General features: G+C 47.1%; 1 protein-coding gene across 1 annotated transcript in view; it reads left to right on the forward strand.

Moving 5' to 3' along the window:
* Positions 1–19,816, forward strand: part of LOC147110699 (uncharacterized) — a 246,681-nt gene that overhangs the window by 215,094 nt on the left and 11,771 nt on the right. Inside the window, exons 12-16 of the mRNA XM_085999950.1 lie at positions 3,853–4,047; positions 4,298–4,414; positions 10,730–10,874; positions 11,162–11,480; positions 17,763–17,848. Coding sequence (XP_085856076.1) covers positions 3,853–4,047; positions 4,298–4,414; positions 10,730–10,874; positions 11,162–11,480; positions 17,763–17,848 — 862 coding nt within the window. The remainder of the gene's footprint in view (positions 1–3,852; positions 4,048–4,297; positions 4,415–10,729; positions 10,875–11,161; positions 11,481–17,762; positions 17,849–19,816) is intronic.

The raw sequence follows: 19,816 nt of genomic DNA on the forward strand, positions 1-19,816 counted from the left end.
CATCTCCCTTTGGAAGACCGAAACCCCGTTGGTGACGCCGAAGGGAACCCTAAGGAAGTGGTAGAGGCGGCCATTCGCCTCGAAGGCGGTATACTGGCGGTCCTCAGGGCGGATAGGGAGTTGGTGATAGGCCGACTTAAGGTCGATGGTGGAGAATACCCGGTACTGTGCAATCTGATTGACCATATCAGATATGCGGGGAAGGGGGTATGCGTCCAGCTGGGTGTACCGGTTTATGGTTTGGCTGTAGTCGATGACCAGGCGGTTTTTATTGCCGGTCTTAACGACTACGACCTGGGCATGCCAGGGGCTGTTGCTCCTCTCGATGATGCCCTCCTTCAGGAGACGCTGCACCTCAGAGCTAATAAAAGCCCTGTCCCCGGCGCTGTACCGCCTGCTCTTGGTGGCGACGGGTTTACAGTCGCGGGTGAAGTTAGCGAACAGGGAGGGGGGCGGGACCTTGAGGGTGGATAGGCCGCAGGTGGTATGCAGTGGGCGGTTTAAAGGCTGCTGGTTGTCGACTGTGAGTGGGGGGAGGGGTCCACCGTATGCCAAAGTGACACTTTGAAGGTGGGATTGGAAGTCCAGCCCTAGTAGGACGGCAGCGCAGAGCTGGGGCAGGACGAGGAGTTTAACATTTTTATACTCCGTGCCCCTAACCGACAGGGTCACAACACAGTAGCCGCTGATGTCTGTAGAATGGGACCTCGACGCCATCGAGATCCGGTTGCGCGTTGGCCGGACAGTGAGGGAGTAGTGGCTCACCGTGTCTGGATGGATGAAACTCTCCGTGCTTCCGCTGTTGAACAGGCAGGTCGTGGCGTGGCTGTTTACTTTGATGTCCATCATGGACTTGGACAGGTGATGCGGGCGAGCTTGGTCCAGTGTGACGGAGGCTAGTGTATGGCTGAGCGAGCTGCTGTAGTCTGCGGGTGAGGCGGTGGTCGGGTCTGGAGGCAAGGTGGCGGTCGAGTGTGGTGGACAAAATGGCGGCGCCCACGAGGTTGAATAAAATGGCGGAGAAGATGGCCGCCCCCACAACTCACATGAGGCACTGCTGGTGTCGGTGGCCTTGAACAAAGATGGCCGCCCCCACGACTCACACGAGGGGATACTGGCATCTGTGGCCTTGATGAAAGATGGCCGCCCCCACAACTCGCATGAGGCACTGCTGGCATCTGTGGCTCTCCCCCTGCAGGCCTTAGCGAAGTGGCCTTTCTTGTGGCAATCGGAGCAAGTCGCGTTTCTTGCAGGGCAGCGCGTCCTCGGGTGTTTCGCCTGGCCACAGAAGAAGCAGCCGGCGGCCCGATCGCGGGGCTCCGATGTTGCAGCCGGTACCGGGGGTGGCAGTCCCGATCGGTTCTGGGACGCCGACGCTGAGGTAGGTCCCAGAGGCGGCGGTGCGAGGGGTATTGCGGCCGGGGTCGGGCCGGAGTCCCAGGGTCGCGCAGCACAGTACCTGGAATACGCCTCGAGGTCCCGATGGGCCACTTCCAGAGAGCGAGCGAGGGCTGCAGTTGTATTCAGGTCGAGGTCCTTTGATTCGAGCAGTCTTTGCCGTGAGTAGTCGGACCGAAGGCCTTTCACGAAGGCATCACGGATATTCCCTTCAGTATTTTCTGCAGCCGTTACAGCTTTAAAGTCACAGTCCCTGCCGAGTGTTTGTAGCGCCCGTAAAAATTCATCTACAGACTCTCCTGGCTGTTGCGAGCGGGATCTTAGGAGATGTCTGGCATACATAGAGTTTACCGGGCTCCGGTACTGCTCTTTCAGCAGGTTGAGGGCGTCCTCGTATGTAGTAAGGTCCTGGATGATTGCAAATACTTTAGGGCTCACTTGGGCGGTCAGAACTCTTAGTTTGGATCCCGGAGTCACGCCAGATTCTCCCAGGTAGGATTCGAAACAGCTCAGCCAGTGTTTGAAGTCGAGGGCTGAGTTCGCTGCCTGTGGGTTTAGATCCAGGTACGGCGGTCGGAGGGCTCGCAGCCAGGCCGGCTGCTGTGGCTGTTGTAGCTGGCCGTTTGGCTGGTCGTTTGGCTGCTCCGATCCACTCATTTCAAAATTTAGCCAATAAAATTGATATACCTATCAATTCATCCAATGAAAAGCGACGAGTTAAGAGAGTAACTATAGGTTTTTATTGGCTAAATAACAGAGCCCACCCTCGTGGGTGATCGGGTCCAACAAGGAGGAATACCAGCCAGTCGACCACCTTTATACCTGGGCAAGCAGGCGGAGTCATGGGCGGAGTCAGCTGTGGTCAGCCCAGGTATAACAGCGTGACAAGAGGTGACCTTGTGCAGTGATACAACAGTGTAAACAGTGATAACCATAGTGTAACGATATAAACAGTGATAACCATAGTATAACGATAGTGAACGATAAAAGTGGTTTACCACAGAGAGAAAACGGGGAATTACAGACGGGTAAGCCTGACATCAGTAGTGGGAAAAATGCTAGAGTCTATTATAAAAGATGTAATAGCAGAGCACTTGGAAAACAGTGACAGGATCGGACAAAGTCAACATGGATTTACAAAAGGTAAATCGTGCTTGACTAATCTACTGGAATTTTTTGAGGATGTAACTGGTAAAATAGATAAGGGAGAACCAGTGGATGTGGTGTATTTGGACTTTCAGAAGGCTTTCGATAAGGTCCCGCATAAGAGATTAGCGTGTAAAGTTAAGGCACATGGGATTGGGGGCAAGGTATTGACTTGGATAGAGAACTGGTTGGCAGATAGAAAGCAAAGAGTTGGAATAAATGGGTCTTTTTCCAAGTGGCAGGCAGTGACTAGTGGGGTACCGCAGGGATCGGTCCTTGGACCCCAGCTATTCACAATATATATTTATGATCCATACAAGGGACCTAGATGTAATATCTCCAAGTTTGCAGACGACACAAAGCTGGGTGGGCATGTGTGCTGTGAGGAGGATGCCGAGAAACTCCAGTATGATTTGGACAGGTTGGGTGATTGGGCAGAAGCATGGCAGATGCAATATAACGTGGATAAATGTGAGGTTATCCACTTTGGTGTCAAAAACAGGAAGGCAGATTATTATCTGAATGGCAATAGATTGGGAGAAGGGGAAGTGCAACAAGACCTGGGTGTCCTTGTGCACCAGTCGCTGAAGGTAAGCATGCAGGTGCAGCAGGCGGCTAAGAAGGCAAATGGTATGTTGGCCTTCGTAGCGAGAGGGTTTGAGTACAGGAACAAGGATGTCTTGCTGCAGTTGTACAGGGCCTTGGTGAGACCACATCTGGAGTATTGTGTGCAGTTTTGGTCGCCTTATCTGAGGAAGGATGTTCTTGCCATGGAAGGAGTTCAGCGAAGATTCACCAAGCTGATACCTGGGATGGCAGGAATGACGTATGAGGAGAGATTGGGTCGATTGGGCTTATACTCGCTGGAGTTTAGAAGAATGAGAGGGGATCTCATTGAAACTTATGAAATTCTGACAGGACTGGACAGACTAGATGCAGGAAGGATGTTCCCGATGGTCGGGGAGTCCAGAACCAGGGGTCACAGTCTAAGGATAAGGGGTAAGCCATTTAGGACAGAAATTAGGAGGAATTTCTTCACCCAGAGAGTGGTGAACCTGTGGCATTCTCTACCACAGAAGGCAGTAGAGGCCAATTCATTAACTATATTCAAGAAGGAGTTGGATATATTTCTTAAGGCTAAAGGGATCAAGGGATATGGGGAGAAAGCAGGGACAGGGTACTGAATTTGGATGATCAGCCATGATCGCATTGAATGGCGGAGCAGGCTCGAGGGGCCGAATGGCCTACTCCTGCTCCTATCTTCTATGTTTCTATGTTTCCTTGCCTCCTCTCTTTGATTATTTGCAGATGAAGGAGGAACTGCGAGGAACATCTATATTTTACCAGCTGGTTGTGAAATTCTTATCTCAAACATGCCTGAAAGCAGCGATATGGTGGAGTACGCAGCTGAATGATTCTCTTCAGGAGCAAATGTTCCCTCCACATGTCTGCCTTCCCCCAACTCGTCTCAACTCCATGATCTCTGTCAACCCAGATACCAAGGTGGGCCTGAATAAATTGTTCATTCACACTGAGTGTGTTCACTGTTCACACTGAGCGTGTTCACTGTTTGTTCACACTGAGCGTGTTCACTGTCCACACTGAGCGTGTTCACTGTTTGTTCACACTGAGCGTGTTCAGTTTATTCACACTGGGTGTGTGTGAAAGATACTTTAATAAGCATAGGTTCTTTGAGTATGTGACTTTGATCACATTTTGGACTGAGCTTCTCTGTCTTTTGGTTTTTACACAGGCCGTTCAGAAGATATTTGAGATTGAGACTGGGTTTTATTGGCAGACAGTAGAGACAGATGAGAGCTACTGTCCCAGCGCGACTGAGATCGGGGCGAGCTGTGAGCAGAAGCCTGAGGTAACAACAACAACAATAATCTATATTTATATAGCACCTTAACATAATAAAACGTCCCAAGGTGCTTCACAGGAGTGCTTTAAAAATAAAAATTTACACCGAGCCATATAAGATGTTGGGGCAGATGACCAAAAGCTTGGTTGAAGAGGTAGTCTTTAAGGACCGCCTTAACGGAGGGAAGAGAAGTGGAGAGGCGGAGAGATTTAGGGAGGGAATTCCAGAGCTTAGGACCAAGGCAGCTGAAGGCATGACCGCAAATGATGAAGCATTTAAAATCAGGGATGTTCAAAAAACCAAATAGGCGGAGCGCAGAGGTCTCGGAGGATTATAGGGCTGGAGGAGATTACAGAGATAAGGAGGGGTGAGGCCATGGAGGGATTTGAAAACAAGGATGAGAATTTTAAAATCGAGGGGTTGCTTAACTGGGAGCCAATGTAGGTCAGCAAACACAGGGGAGATGGGTGAGCGGGACTTGGTGCGAGTTAGCACACGGGCGGCAGAGTTTTGGATGACCTCAAGTTTATAGAGGGTAGAACTAGGGAGGTCGGCCAGGAGTGCATTGGAATAGTCAAGCCTAGAGGTGATAAAGGCATGGATGAGGGTTTCAGCATCAGATAAGTTGAGGTAAGGGCAGAGACGGGCGATATTACGAAGGTGGAAATGGGCAGTCTTAGTGATAGAACGGATATGAGGTTGGATGCTCAATTCATGATCAAATATGACACCAAGGTTGCAAACAGACTTGGTCAGCCTTAGATAGTTGCCAGGGAGAGAGATCGAATCAGTGGAAAAGGAATGGAGTTTGTGGCATGAACCGAAGACAATGGCTTCAGTCTTCCTGATATTTAATTGGAGGAAATTTCTACTCATGTTGGATGTCGGATAAGCAGACTGATAGTATAGAGACGGTAGAGGGTTCGAGAGAGGTGGAGGAGAGGTAGAGCTGGGTATCATCAGCGTACATGTGAAAACTCACGTTGTGTCGCTGGATGATGTAGATGAGAAATAGGAGGGGGCCAAGGGTAGATCCTTGGGGGACACCAGAGGTGACAGTGCGGGATCAGGAAGAACAGCCATTGCAGGTGATTCTATGGTTATGGCTGGAAAGATAGGAATGAAACCAGGCAAGTGCAAGCCCATCCAGCTGGATGACAGTGGAGAGGCGTTGGAGCAGAATTTTGTGGGCAACCGTGTCAAAGGCTGCAGACAGGTTGAGAAGGACGAGAATGGATAGATTACCTTTGTCGCAGTCAATTAGGCTGCAATTTGTTTCCTTGGTAAGAGCAGTTTCAGTGCTGTGGTGGGGCAGAGGCCTGGTTGGAGGGATTCAAACAAGGAGTTCTGGGAAAGATGGGCACAGATTTGGAAGGTGACAACACTTCCAAGAACTTTGGAGGGGAAAGGGAGGTTGGAGATGGGGGCGATAGTGTGCAAGGACGGAGGGGTCAAAGGTTGTTTTTTTGAGGAGAGGGGTGATGACCACAGATTTGAAGGAAAGAGGAAAATAACAGAGGAGAGAGAACCGTTAACAATATCCGCTAACATGGGAGCCAGGAAGGAAAGTTGGGTTGTCAGCAATTTAGTAGGAATAGGGTCGAGAGAGCAGGAGGTCGGTCTCATTGACAAGATGAGCTTTGAAAGGGCAAGAGGGGAGAGAGGAGAGAAATATGCAAATTTAGGGTTAAGGCAGGGGGAAAACGGAGAGGAAGTAAGGTCCAGTGGGTTCGGGAAGGGAGGGAATTGAAAGCAGAAGCAGGTGAACGGATGTTGTCAGTGATTTTAACAAAGTAGGCCATGTGCTCCTCACATTTATTGTTGGAGGTGAGGGAGAAGGAGGTGGGGAGGGTGGCTTGAGAAGACGGTTAGTGGTGGAGAAGAGAAGCCTGGTGTTATTTTTGCCGTCCTGGATGATCTTAGAATAATGGGCGGTTTTAGTGATGGAGAGCAGGACCCAGTAGTGCTTTATATAATCTAGCCAAATCTGGTGATGGATAATTAAACCAGTTGTCCGCCAAAGACTCTCAAGTCTGCATTCCTTGGATTTAAGGGAGTGGAGATGAGGGGTATACCAGGGGGAATGACTAGGGTGAGAGAGTGTAATGATTTTAGTGGGAACAAGGGCATCTAAGGTGGTGTAGAGGGTGTGATTTAGTAAGTCAATAGCTGCAGCGATGTCATTGAGAATAGTACTTAGGTGGTTGGGAATTAGAAAGTGCAGTGGTTAGAGTTTTTATTCCAGGGCGGATACGAAAAGAAGTGGGTTCAGGAGGGAGAAGGAGGATATGGGTAGAGAGTGATATAAGGAAATGGTTGGAGATTGCCTTATTGGTGATGACTACAGAGGGGATATCGAGGCCACGTGAGATGATAAGATCGAGGGGGCGGCCATGTGTACATGGGTAGGGGTGGCAGTGTGTGTAATGATCAATAACATGTCATTCTATAGTGGACACTAGGTGGAGCCGTAGAGCTGTGTAGAGCTGTATATAGCTGTGTGTATAAGACTACACTACCCAGCTGTATGTATATTAAGACTATATTACCCATGAGGCACTAGGCTACCCACAAGGCAACAGTCAAGATGGAAGCCTCTACAGATACTGTACCTAGTCCACATGTGCTCAATAAAAGTGCCTAGCAAAAGCTAGCTGTGATCATAATAAGAATGTGTACATATTAATGAACATAAGATGGTACCAGGATGGTGAAGATCTGCTGAAAATTGTGAAAAGCGACATGGAGAATTTGAAGCCACCAGAGCGTTTGAATCTCGAGGGAAATGTCGACTACAATTGGCGGATTTTTAAACAACAATTCGAACTCTACATTGCTGCCATCGGATTCGGTACGAAGCCAGACGCAAGAAAAATAGCGTTGCTGCTTACGGTTACAGGCCCACAGGCGATAGAGATATTTAATACATTTGTATTTAATCCAGAGGAGAACAGAGAAAAATTAGAAGATGTGCTAAAAAAAATGGATGCACATTGCTCTCCCAAAAAGAATGAGACCTATGAAAGATACATGTTCTGTTCAAGGACACAGAAGCAAAATGAGACTTTTGATAGCTTTATAACTGATCTGAAACTGAAAGCACAGACATGTAATTTCTCTGAGCTGAAATCATCCATGATTCGTGACCAGATTGTGTTTGGTATTCATGATAAAAAAGTCAGGGAACGTCTGTTGAGAGAAACCGAACTAAATTTGGAAAATGCGGTGAAAATATGCCAAGCCAGCGAGCTAGCTCGAAAGCACGCGAAGACTTTCAGTGAAATCAATAATGATGCGATTGTAATGAGTGATAATGCTGCTGTCGGTGCTGTGTCCTACAAGGGGAAGAAACGTGGGCAGAACAGAAATGAAAAGCAATCGGAGGATGAAATTTTTAATTGTAAACGCTGTGGTTACAAACACCAGTTAAGACAATGCCCAGCGTTTGGAAAAATGTGCACAAAGTGTAATGGAAAGAATCACTTTGCCAAACAATGCTTTTCAAAAGTAAAAACTAAGAAAGGGCAACAAGTTAATGTGATTGAGGACACTGATTTAAGTGAGACATTTTTTGTAGGAATGGTGTCATGTGACGATATCAAAAAAGATACAGAAAATGTGCAGCCCTCAGAAATGGACAATGCTGAACATAAAGTCAATGCAGTAAAAGTGGACAAATGGATGATCCCACTGCAGATAAATGGAGCATTAGTTACATTGAAACTGGACACTGGGGCAAAAGCAAACTTAATCAGTATGAGTGACATAAAAAATATGAAAGAAAAGCTCAAAATACAGAAAAATTCAGTACTACTGAAGAGCTATAATGGACAGAAAATAGATAGCTTAGGTGTATGCAGACTTAAAGTGACAGTCAAAGACAAAGTGCATCATCTCATGTTTTCTGTTGTGGCTGAAAGACTTGATTCGATACTAGGTGACAAAGCTTGTGAAGACTTAGAACTGGTCAAGAGAGTCTACCGTATAAACTGTGCCATAAGCAGACCAGATGACTCAGGTGATGAAGCAGAGAGCCCATCAAGGATGAAAAGGCCAAAGGGTATCCATGTCTTCAAAAAGCCTAGTTTCTCCAAGAAGAAAGAAAAAGACTTTAAGGTCAAAGAGAAGCCAAAGGAAGAAAAGCAAAAGAGGAAAAACACAAGGAGAAAAAGTCCAAAGATATAACCGCAGCAGATGTTGTTAAGCAGTGGAAAGAGAAAAAGAAAAAGAAGAAGCCTGCACCAGAGCAGGAAGCAGTTCCGGTGGATACTCCTTCTTCCCTCAGGCCAATCTTTGGTGTTCCATTAGCCGAGGCTGCTGAGAGGACTATGCTGTATGATGGGATCCAGCTGCCAGCAGTTTTTCGAGAGTGCATTGACTACATTGAGAGTTATGGCATGAAGAGTGAAGGAAACACTGAAACCCTCTCCAAGCAAAGATCGCAAGGAGACCTCGATCTATTCAAGAGCAGATTGATGACAATGCCGCAACTGCATCTTGTCATTCACCGCCAGAACAATCTCATGAAGACACATCAGACTTACCCGTGTTGAGAAGATCCACACGTGAAGTAAAAAAGCCTGATAGACGTAATCTTTGAGTACAATGTAAAGCTTTGAAAATGTGTTGACTGTTTTGAAAATGTTTATGTTTATAGAGCACTAACAAAAGTGCTACTGATATTATCTTTATTGTTTTCTTGAAAGTTGATTGATATTGATTTTGTTAAACCTCAAAGAAAGGGGGATGTAATGATCAATAACATGTCATTCTATAGTGGACACTAGGTGGAGCCGTAGAGCTGTGTAGAGCTGTATATAGCTGTATGCATAAGACTACACTACCCAGCTGTATGTATATTAAGACTACATTACCCATGAGGCACTAGGCTACCCACAAGGCAACAGTCAAGATGGAAGCCTCTACAGATACTGTACCTAGTCCACATGTGCTCAATAAAAGTGTCTAGCAAAAGCTAGCTGTGTTCATAATAAGAATGTCTACATATTAATGAACATAAGAGTGTGTATATGGGTGGGGGAGTTGACATGAAGGGAGAGATTAAGGGAGGAATGGAGGGCAGTGAACTCAGAGACGAGGGAGCACGATGAGTTGAGAGGAGGTTGAAATCACCGAGGATGAGAAGTCGCTCAGTGCAGAGGCAGAGGGAGGAAAGCAGAGACGATAGCTCATTGAGAAAATTGGTGTGGTATTTGGGTGGGCGGTACAGAGTAAAGATTTTAAAAGAGAGACGAGAGGGGTGGAACAATGTGAGATGCTCAAAGGAGGAGAAGTTGCCGGAGGAGTAGGGAGACAGACCAAGGTGTGATTTAGATATAAGGACTACACCACCACCACGGTGGTTTGGGCGTGGAATATGGTGGAAAGTATAGCCAGGTGGGGAAGCTTCATTAAGGGGAAAGGTGTCATTGTGGCAGAGCCACTAAGGGACTCTGAACAACTGTACATAATTCCCTTTAACAATCTGTTAGCTACAGCCTGAACCTGTATCTTTGTATATACTGTTTGCATGTACAGAGCGCGGTCCCTTTAAGAGCGCGGGCAAACGCGATGACATCATGCCGTTAATCACGTGATCCTCCAACGGCGGGAAAAACATGATGACGTCATGACGCCGTCCACGGGACCGCCCGGGCAGTCCTCGTGGAGCCTCTGAACTGTAAAGACCTGTATCCGTAGTTCTCTTGCATTTGGCTGTTAAACTCAGTTAGTTTTACATTAAACTTCTTTTGATTGATCGCCTGAGTCGACCTCAGTCTCTTGATAGGAATTAGACCATTCCTACATCATCACCCTTCAACCATGTCTCCATCAATGCCATGATGTCAATTTGATCGTCCACAATAAGGTCATGGATGACAAGGCCCTTATTTACACGTAAGGGCAGGATCACACACTGCTGTCACATGCCAGTGATGTAGTTGGAATGGAACAGCCCTGTGTAAACGTGTAGACAGGTCCATTGTTAATGCTGGTTCAGAGGAATAAAGGGACACATATCCCGAGTGTTGGTAATGCTTACATTGACTTAGCATCATGCGAGAAATGGCAGTCAAGGTGTATGGCCCTTGTATCAGTACTCTAGCGAGTACCTACAGAGGGAAATTAGGGATCAATTTTACAAATGCACTATACCAATAATGAGCCACTCTGACACCACACATAGCAGGCAAACTCCCTGCTAGTATAGCCCATCTGTAAGTTTGACCCTTATATGTGAAGGATTACAGGTTGCTTTGAGCACCTACTGAGAATTAACGTGCCAATCGATTGATTCATTTCAACATTACTCTATTTCAGGTTACCATGGCGCTAGTGTTTGAGAACTTATTCGTTGATCCTACGGCCCTTCACCACACACTGCAGCTCGTCCTTAGCTGTGGGATGGATATCTGTGGCCTTCGACTGCTTCACCCTTCACACAGCCTCCTGGCTGAGAGCGCAGGTAAACAGTGCACTGCCAAATGTGACCAGTAATACAGGCTGTGTATTCTAACTTAGTCTGAGCACCACAATCACTAATCAGTCCTGCTGGAGTGTATTCTCTCTGGAGAATCAGCCAGCAAGCTCTGATCTGGATTCGCTCACGCGAGTCAGCCCACTTGCAAATCTTTCTCCATTGAACAAAAAGATACAGTAGAATCCAAACCCATAGTTACATCATTTACCTGATAGGCAATTTTTCACATGTTTGCAGTTGGATATGGGTTACAGTTTTTTCTCTCTCCATAGGCAAGCTGCCTCCTGCTTACACTCCTGATTATACTAACCCAAGGCCCGTGTTGGCATTAGCACTGAGAGGTGTGAATGCTTGTGCACTGTGGATGGACATTGTTGGGCCCTCTGATCCTCAGCTGGCCAGTGTGACAGACCAGCACTCCATAAATGCTCTTTACTGCAAACATCACGATGAGCCACTCCTCTACTCCCCACGCCAGGAAAGCCGTGTCCACTGGGAGCTCTGTGTGTGGTTTGGTGGAAGGATTCCTGAAAATGGGATTGTACGAGTCGGCATTCAGAACCCTGGCAAGAAGAAAAGCTCGAAATCCAGGTATGTAACGCATTGAACTGGAAGTTACAGTATGGGATCGGGGAACCCCACAGAGATTCTATCACAGTGCAGCACTCCCTCGGTACTGCCTCCACTGCATAAGCAATCCTGTCCCATTGTATTAGGTGCTCAATTCCTAGAGTGGGGCCTGAACACATGGGCCAGAATTTTCTGGTGTCGATTGGAGGCTGGTCAGGAGGAAAATTTGAAAAACCTTGGAGCGGGTCAGGAACATGCCGTCATCCCGCCCCCACACACCATTCCCTTGGGTGTGTTTGTCAGCGCAGCAGCAACCCAAGCAGTAGAGGCGACCGAGGTAATTTAGATCACAACATTGTGCAGCAGCAAGGATTAGCGCTGCATGAGGAGCAAGGCTCTGAGCGCACAGCCTCTTCAAAGGAGGAGGAGGAACAGCTGGAAGACGAGGAGGAGGAGGAGGAGGAACCTCCGGTCCAGATCCCACTAGCACCTGAGCACATTGCTGCCTCATCATGGCCAGATTTACTAACTTTACATATTACACCTATATGGCTGCCACATGCTGTGCCAGGTTCATACTACCCCACAGCAACACCATAAAGCATCCCTACAATGACCAAGCCATTCCTTTCACACTGACCACCATTGCTGGAGGTAACGTTATGTCTCACCATTCACTCCAACTCACGAAGCCACTTCTAAAGTTGCACACAAATTTGTCCAGTGGTGAAAATAAATATTTTTATCTGTGACATCACAGAAACGGAAACTTTACAGAAACATTTATTAAAATACCCAAGTGGCTACCCTTGTGCACCTACTTGTGTTTCATCTTTCTCTTACGTGTGCTTCTACGAGGTGCTACCTCTGTGGCTTCAGCAGAGGTAGAGGCAGCCTACTCACTTCCCTGCTGCGACTGCAGACCCTTTTGGCGGACATCCTCTGAGTTTTGGAGCCTGTGATGGCCCCGCCAAAGTCTGCTCCTCCTGCGACTGTGCAGGGGCAGACTCAGCTATCACGATCCAAAGAGCCATCTGGCTCTGACTGAGGGGGGGAAACGGGGGACAAGTGTGGGTGCTTTGAGAGGAGTCTCCACTTCCATGTCCCCTCTCACCATCATCCCTCTCATGGGCCACCCACACTTCCCGGCTAGCAAGGAGCTGGAGAGCACCTTGCTGCACAGTAGTGGGGCCATGAGGACCCACGTCTACGTTGCATCCCTCCCAGAGAGGAGGTCTATGAGTGCCTGCCATCTATTCTCCATAGATAGCCATCTATTCTCCAGAGATAGCATGTGCTCCTGTGAGTAGCGCATTAGCTGCTCCATGCAGGTGCCTATCCTATCCTACTGCATGTCCGTGTTACATAGAAACATAGAAGATAGAAGCAGGAGTAGGCCATTCGGCCCTGCGAGCCTGTTCTGCCATTTAATGAGATCATGGCTGATCATCCAAACTCAGTACCCTGTCCCTGCTTTCTCCCCATATCCCTTGATCCCTTTAGCCTTAAGAAATATATCTAACTCCTTCTTGAATATATTTAATGAATTGGCCTCAACTGCCTTCTGTGGTAGAGAATTCTACAGGTTCACCACTCTCTGGGTGAAGAAATTCCTCCTCATCTCAGTCCTAAATGGCTTACCCCTTATCCTTAGACTGTGACCCCTGGTTCTGGACTCCCCCGCCATCGGGAACATCCTTCCCGCATCTAGTCTGTCTAGTCCTGTTAGAATTTTATAATTTCAATGAGATCCCCTCTCATTCTTCTAAACTCTAGCGAATATAAGCCTAATCAACCCAATCTCTCTTCATACGTCATTCCTGCCATCCCTGGTATCAGTCTGGTGAATCTTCGCTGCACTCCCTCCATGGCAAGAACATCCTTCCTCAGATAAGGTGACCAAAACTGCACACAATACTCAAGGTGTGGTCTCACCAAGGCCCTGTACAACTGCAGCAAGACATCCTTGCTCCTGTACTCGAATGCTCTCGCTATGAAGGCCAACATACCATTTGCCTTCTTAACCGCCTGCTGCACCTGCATGCTTACCTTCAGCGACTGGTGCACAAGGACACCCAGGTCTTGTTGCACTTCCCCTTTTCCCAATCTATTGCCGTTCAGATAATAATCTGCCTTCCTGTTTTTGCCACCAAAGTGGATAACCTCGCATTTACCCACATTATACTGCATCTGCCATGCATCTCCCAATCACCCAACCTGTCCAAATCATACTGAAGTTTCTCTACATCCTCCTCACAGCACACACGCCCACCCAGCTTTGTGTCGTCTGCAAACTTGGAGATATTACATCTAGTTCCCTCGTCTAGATCATTAATATATATTGTGAATAGCTGGGGTCCTAGCACCGATCCCTGCAGTACCCAACTAGTCACTGCCTGCCACTTGGAAAAAGACCTGTTTATTCCAACTCTTTGCTTCCTGTCTGCCAACCAGTTCTCTATCCAAGTCAGTACCTTACCACCAATCCATAAGCTTTAACTTTGCATGCTAATCTCTTATGTGGGACCTTATCGAAAGCCTTCTGAAAGTCCAAATACACCACATCCACTGGTTCTCTCTTATCTATTCTACCAGTTACATCCTCAAAAAATTCCAGTAGATTAGTCAAGCATGATTTACCTTTTGTAAATCCATGTTGACTTTGTCCGATCCTGTCACTGTTTTCCAAGTGCTCTGCTATTACATCTTTTATAATGGATTCTAGCATTTTCCCCACTACCGATGTCAGGCTTACCGGTCTATAATTCCCCATTTTCTCTCTACCACCTTTTTTAAATAGTGGGGTTACATTAGCTACCCTCCAATCCATGGGAACTGTGCCAGAGTCTATAGAATTTTGGAAGATGACCAGCAATGCATCTATTATTTCTAGGGCCACTTCCTTAAGTACCCTAGGATGTAGATTATCAGGCCCTGGGGATTTATCGGCCTTCAATCCCATCAATTTCCCTAACACCATTTCCCTACAAATACTGATTTCTTTCAGTTCCTCCCTCTCATTAGACCCTATGTTCCCCGACATCTCTGGGAGGTTATTTGTGTCCTCCTTTGTGAAGACAGAACCAAAGTATGTATTTAATTGGTCCGCCATTTCTTTGTTCCCCATTATAAATTCCCCTGATTCTGACTGCAAGGGACCGACTCTTGACTTCACCAATCTTTTTCTCTTCACATATCTATAGAAGCTTTTACAGTCAGTTTTTATGTTCCCTGCAAGCTTACTCTCACATTCTATTTTCCCCCTCTTAATTAATCCCTTTGTCCTCCTTTGCTGAATCCTAAACTGCTCCCAATACTCAGTTTTGCTGCTTTTTCTGGCCAATTTATATGTCCTCTCCTTGGATCTTATGCTATCCCTAATTTCCCTCGTTAGCCACGGTTGAGTCACCTTTTTTGTTTTATTTTTATGCCAAACAGGGATGAACAAATTCTGTAGTTCTTCAAATGTTTGCCATTGCCTATCCACCGTCAACCCTTTAATTAACGTTCCCCAATCCATCCTAGCCAACTCACGCCTCATACCATCGTAGTTTCCTTTATTTAAATTCAGGACCCTAGTCTCTACTCTCCATCTTAATGAAGAATTCTATCATATTATGATCGCTCCTCCCCAAGGGGCCTCGCACAACAAGATTGCTAATTAATCCTTTCTCATTACATAATACCCAGTCTAAGATGGCCTGATCTCTAGTTGGTTCCTCGACATATTGGTCCAGGAATCCATTCCCTATACACTCTCGGAATTCCTCCTCCACAGTATTGTTACTAATTTGGTTGGCCCAATCTATATGTAGATTAAAGTCACCCATGATAACTGCTGTGCCCTTATTGCACGCGTCTCTAATTTCCTGTTTAATGTCATCCCCCAACCTCAGCATTACTGTTTGGGGGTCTGTATACAATTCCCACGAACGTTTTCTCTGCCCCTTGGTATTTCTCAGCTCTACCCATACAGATTCCACATCATCAGAGCTAATATCCTTCCTTACTATTGTGTTAATCTCCTCTTTAACCAGCAATGCTACCCCACCTCCTTTTCCTTTTTGCCTGCCCTTCCTGAATATTGAATACCCCTGGATGTTGAATTTATAGCCTTGGTCACCCTGGAGCCATGTCTCCGTAATCCCAATTATATCATATCCGTTTACATCTATTTGCGCAGCTAATTCATCCACCTTATTACGAATGCTCCTCGCATTAAGACACAAAGCCTTCAGGCTTGTTTTTTTAACACTCTTAGTCCTTTTAGAATTATTATTTACTGTAGCCCTGTTTGATTTACACCCTTGATTTCTCTGCCTTCCACTTTTGCTTTTCTCCTTCCTGTCTTTTGTTTCTATCCTTGCTTCCCTTTCCTCTGTCTCCCTGCACAGGTTCCCAACCCCCTGCCATTTTAGTTTAAACCCTCCCCAACAGCACTAGCAAACACTCCCCCTAGGACATCGGTTGCAGGCGATGGCGACTGTAGGCTCTTCCATGGAAACCATCTCCAACATGGCTCTTCCATGGAGTCCATCTCCAACATGTCGTTGGAGATGGACTCCTCCATTCTCTGCACATTTGCAGACATCACAGTTGCAAAACCTGTCAAAGCCTTCTCCACTTCTTGCTGCACCTCCAGGATCACCCTCTTTCTGGATGGCCCCCGAGGCTCAGCACCTGCATGCAGCTGAACAGAGCTGGGAACATCCTGCGCCCTCCGGTGAGGAGTCTCCACTGCTGTCCCTGTCTGCACCATCTGCTCTTGCTCACTTGTGAGTTGTGAGACACCAGCTGTCAACGCTACTCTATCTCGCATGGCACCCACCGAGGTGTGCGTATCTGTGCTGATGCTGGGTATGCTTATGTCTGGTGACGGTGCGACCTCAGAGGCTGGAGGCTCTTCTGAGGAGTTGTCTTGCTCTTCCTCCTGTGAAGTGGGGGGTGGGGGGGCGGTGGCCGGGCTCTTAATGGACCTGTGGGAGAGTAAAGAGATGAGTTAGATATGTCATACCAAGAATGGGTACAGATACCATTGTGCACATGATGAACATTCACTGGCTGCTGACATCAGTCCCCATATGAGTGACTGCTGTAAGCCATGTGGCTGTATGAGATGTAATTCTGTCACCAGGTTGCTGAGATGTCCCCCTCTCTCCATCTCCCACCTCCAGCTGCTCTGCAACTCCTGACAATTCCAAGCCAAACTCCTCTGCTGCTGTTAAGGTGGCCAATGATGGAGGGCCACCTCCGGTTCTCTCCCTCTTATTGTGGGCTCTCTTTTCCCACAAGGAGGGAAAGAAGAGAAGGTTGAGTGAGAGTGATGGAATGAGTGTAAGGAATGGATGGGTTACATCTTTAGAGGGCGACTATGATGGAGTGGGTTAGCAATGCCAAGTAGCCTTCTTGTGTGTTGTTAGTTGATATGATTGCATTAGGGTGAGGGGTGGTTAGTCAGATGGGGATGTGACAATGTAGATAGGGAGGGATGGGTGGATATGCAAGGTATGTTGGTGTGAGTAAGGATGTGCAGGAGTAGGGTTGGGAAGGCAGAGTGATGGGGATGTGATGAAAGGCATAGCAGGATGAAGTTGAGTGTGGCTTTGCACTCACCTTTCCTGATTTAATGAGATCATTGAAACATTTGCGGCACTGCACCCAGGTCCTCCTCACAACATCCCTGCTGACCTCCTCTACTATTTGGAGCCAGGCTCCTTTGGTCTGCTGGGGAGGTCTCTTCCACCCATCAGAAAGGAAAAGGACCTCCATGTGTGCTCTCACTCCCTCCACAAGCATATGAAGGGAGTCATCTGAAAATCTGGGTGCAGCCCTCTGTCTCTCTGCAGTCATGTTTGCCACTCTTTGCATCACTCCAATGGTGCAGTGCAGTGCCTGCACTATTTTAGATGAACCTTCAAAGGAAATGTGGCCATGGCTATATCCCAGCTAAAAACACGTCATCGATGATACCATCAGACCTGCATCATTTAATAAGGCTGGGTAACGCACAGGGTTGCCTTAATAGGCGCCATTAATGGAAAATTGATCTCAGGAGTGGGATGGAATGAAGAATGGGGGCGCTACCCGCCGCGGCGACCGCCTGCATTCGACCCGCCCAGGTACAGAAAATTCCAGCCATGACCTTCTGACTCAGAAGTAAGAGTGCAACTAACTGAGCCAAGCTGACAGAAGAATCAAGAGAAGTAAATTAAAAACATTTTACTCGAAAAACGTTGACAATGCATGTACTAGATTCACAGCCTGATTTTGTTCCTATTGTGTGTACCAATCCTTCATTCACAGATCTAACAGTCCTCAGTGTACAGGAACCCACTCAGACCCCAGAGAGACCTGCAGGCCACCCGCTACACTTGTTGCAACCATTAAAGGTAAATGCACTAGATCCTACCACACAGACAGAAGAACCACCTGGAGGTTGTGGTTTAGACTGACTCTTGGTGGAGGGCCACAGGTTTAGGATCCAGTCTGACCCGTGAAGAATAATACATTATACCATTGCTGTAAGACACTGTACCATTCCAATAAAGAGCGACACACTGTACCATTCCTATGAAGAGTGACACACTGTACCATTCTATAAAGAGTGACACAGTGTACCATTCCTATAGTGTTACACTGTACCATTCCTATAAAGAGTGACACACTGTACCATTCCTATAAAGAGTGACACACTGTACCATTCCTATAAAGTAAGAAGTCACACAACACCAGGTTATAGTCCAACAGTTTTATTTGAAATCACAAGCTTTCGGAGCACTGCTCCTTCGTCAGGTGAAGTGGAGAGATGCATAAAGACACAGCTTATATAGTCAGAGAATAATGCCAGATGATTACAGGTAATCTTTCTAACTGCCATTTATCACACCTCGTCAGAGAGATAATCACAGCAATCAAAGGTGTGAATGGTGTCCAAACAGGTCAGTCAGGAAAACATTACATCAAAGAACAATGAGGTGGGGTCACAAGGGGTCAAATGTTGCAGATGCTGGGGCCTGTATGAAAGACAAAAAACAGACAAAAAACATTTTTTTTGCTGGAAATCACAGCAGGTCTGGCCGCATCTGTGTAGAGAGAACCAGCCAACGACGACTCGAGTCTGGATGACCCTACGTCAGGTGGGGTTACATGTAGCATGACATGAACCCAAGATCCTTGTTGAGGCCGTCCTCATGAGTGCGGAACTTGGCTATCAGTTTCTACTCTACGATTTTGCGTTGTCGTGTATCTCGAAGGCCGCCTTGGAGAATGCTTACCCGAAGATCAGAGGCTGAATGTCCTTGACTGCTGAAGTGTTCCCCGACTGGGAGGGAACACTCCTGCCTGGCGATTGTTGCGCGGTGTCCGTTCATCCGTTGTCGCAGTGTCTGCATGGTCTCGCCGATGTACCATGCTCTGGGGCATCCTTTCCTGCAACGTATGAGGTAGACAACGTTGGCCAAGTCACATGAGTATGTACCATGTACCTGGTGGGTGGTGTCCTCACGTGTGATGATGGTATCTGTGTTGATGATCTGGCATGTCTTGCAGAGGTTGCGTGGCAGGGTTGTGTGGTGTCGTGGTCGCTGTTCTCCTGAAAGCTGGGTAATTTGCTGCGAACGATGGTCTGTTTGAGGTTACGTGGCTGTTTGAAGGTGAGTAGTGGAGGCGTGGGGATGGCCTTAGCGAGGTGTTCGTCGTCATCGATGACATGTTGAAGGCGGCGAAGAACGTGGCGTAGTTTCTCCGCTCCGGGGAAGTACTGGACGACGAAGGGTACTCTGTTGGTTGTGTCCCATGTTTGTCTTCTGAGGAGGTCTATGCGATTTTTTGCTGTGGCCCGTTGGAACTGTCGATTGATGAGTCGAGCGTCGTATCCCATGAGGCAATCGGCTACCCACAAGGCAGCAGTCAAGATGGATGCCTCTACAGATACTGTACCTAGTCCACATGTGCTCAATAAAAGTGTCTAGCAAAAGCTAGCTGTGTTCATAATAAGAATGTCTATTTATTAATGAACATAAGATGGTACCAGGATGGTGAAGATCTGCTGAAAATTGTGAAAAGCGACATGGAGAATTTGAAGCCACCAGAGCGTTTGAAACTCACAGGAAATATCAACTACAATTGGCAGACTCTTAAACAACAATTCGAACTCTACATTGCAGCCATCGGATTTGGTACGAAGCCAGACGCAAGGAAGATAGCGTTGCTGCTTACGGTTGCAGGCCCACAGGCGATAGAGGTATTTAATACATTTGTATTTAATCCAGAGGAGAACTGAGAAAAATTAGAAGATGTGCTAAAAAAATTTGATGCACATTGGTCTCCCAAAAAGAATGAGACCTATGAAAGATACA

Source organism: Somniosus microcephalus, chromosome 11, assembly GCF_052327205.1.
Source record: "Somniosus microcephalus isolate GS21.2 chromosome 11, FLI_Smic_1.0, whole genome shotgun sequence".
NCBI lineage: Eukaryota > Metazoa > Chordata > Chondrichthyes > Squaliformes > Somniosidae > Somniosus > Somniosus microcephalus.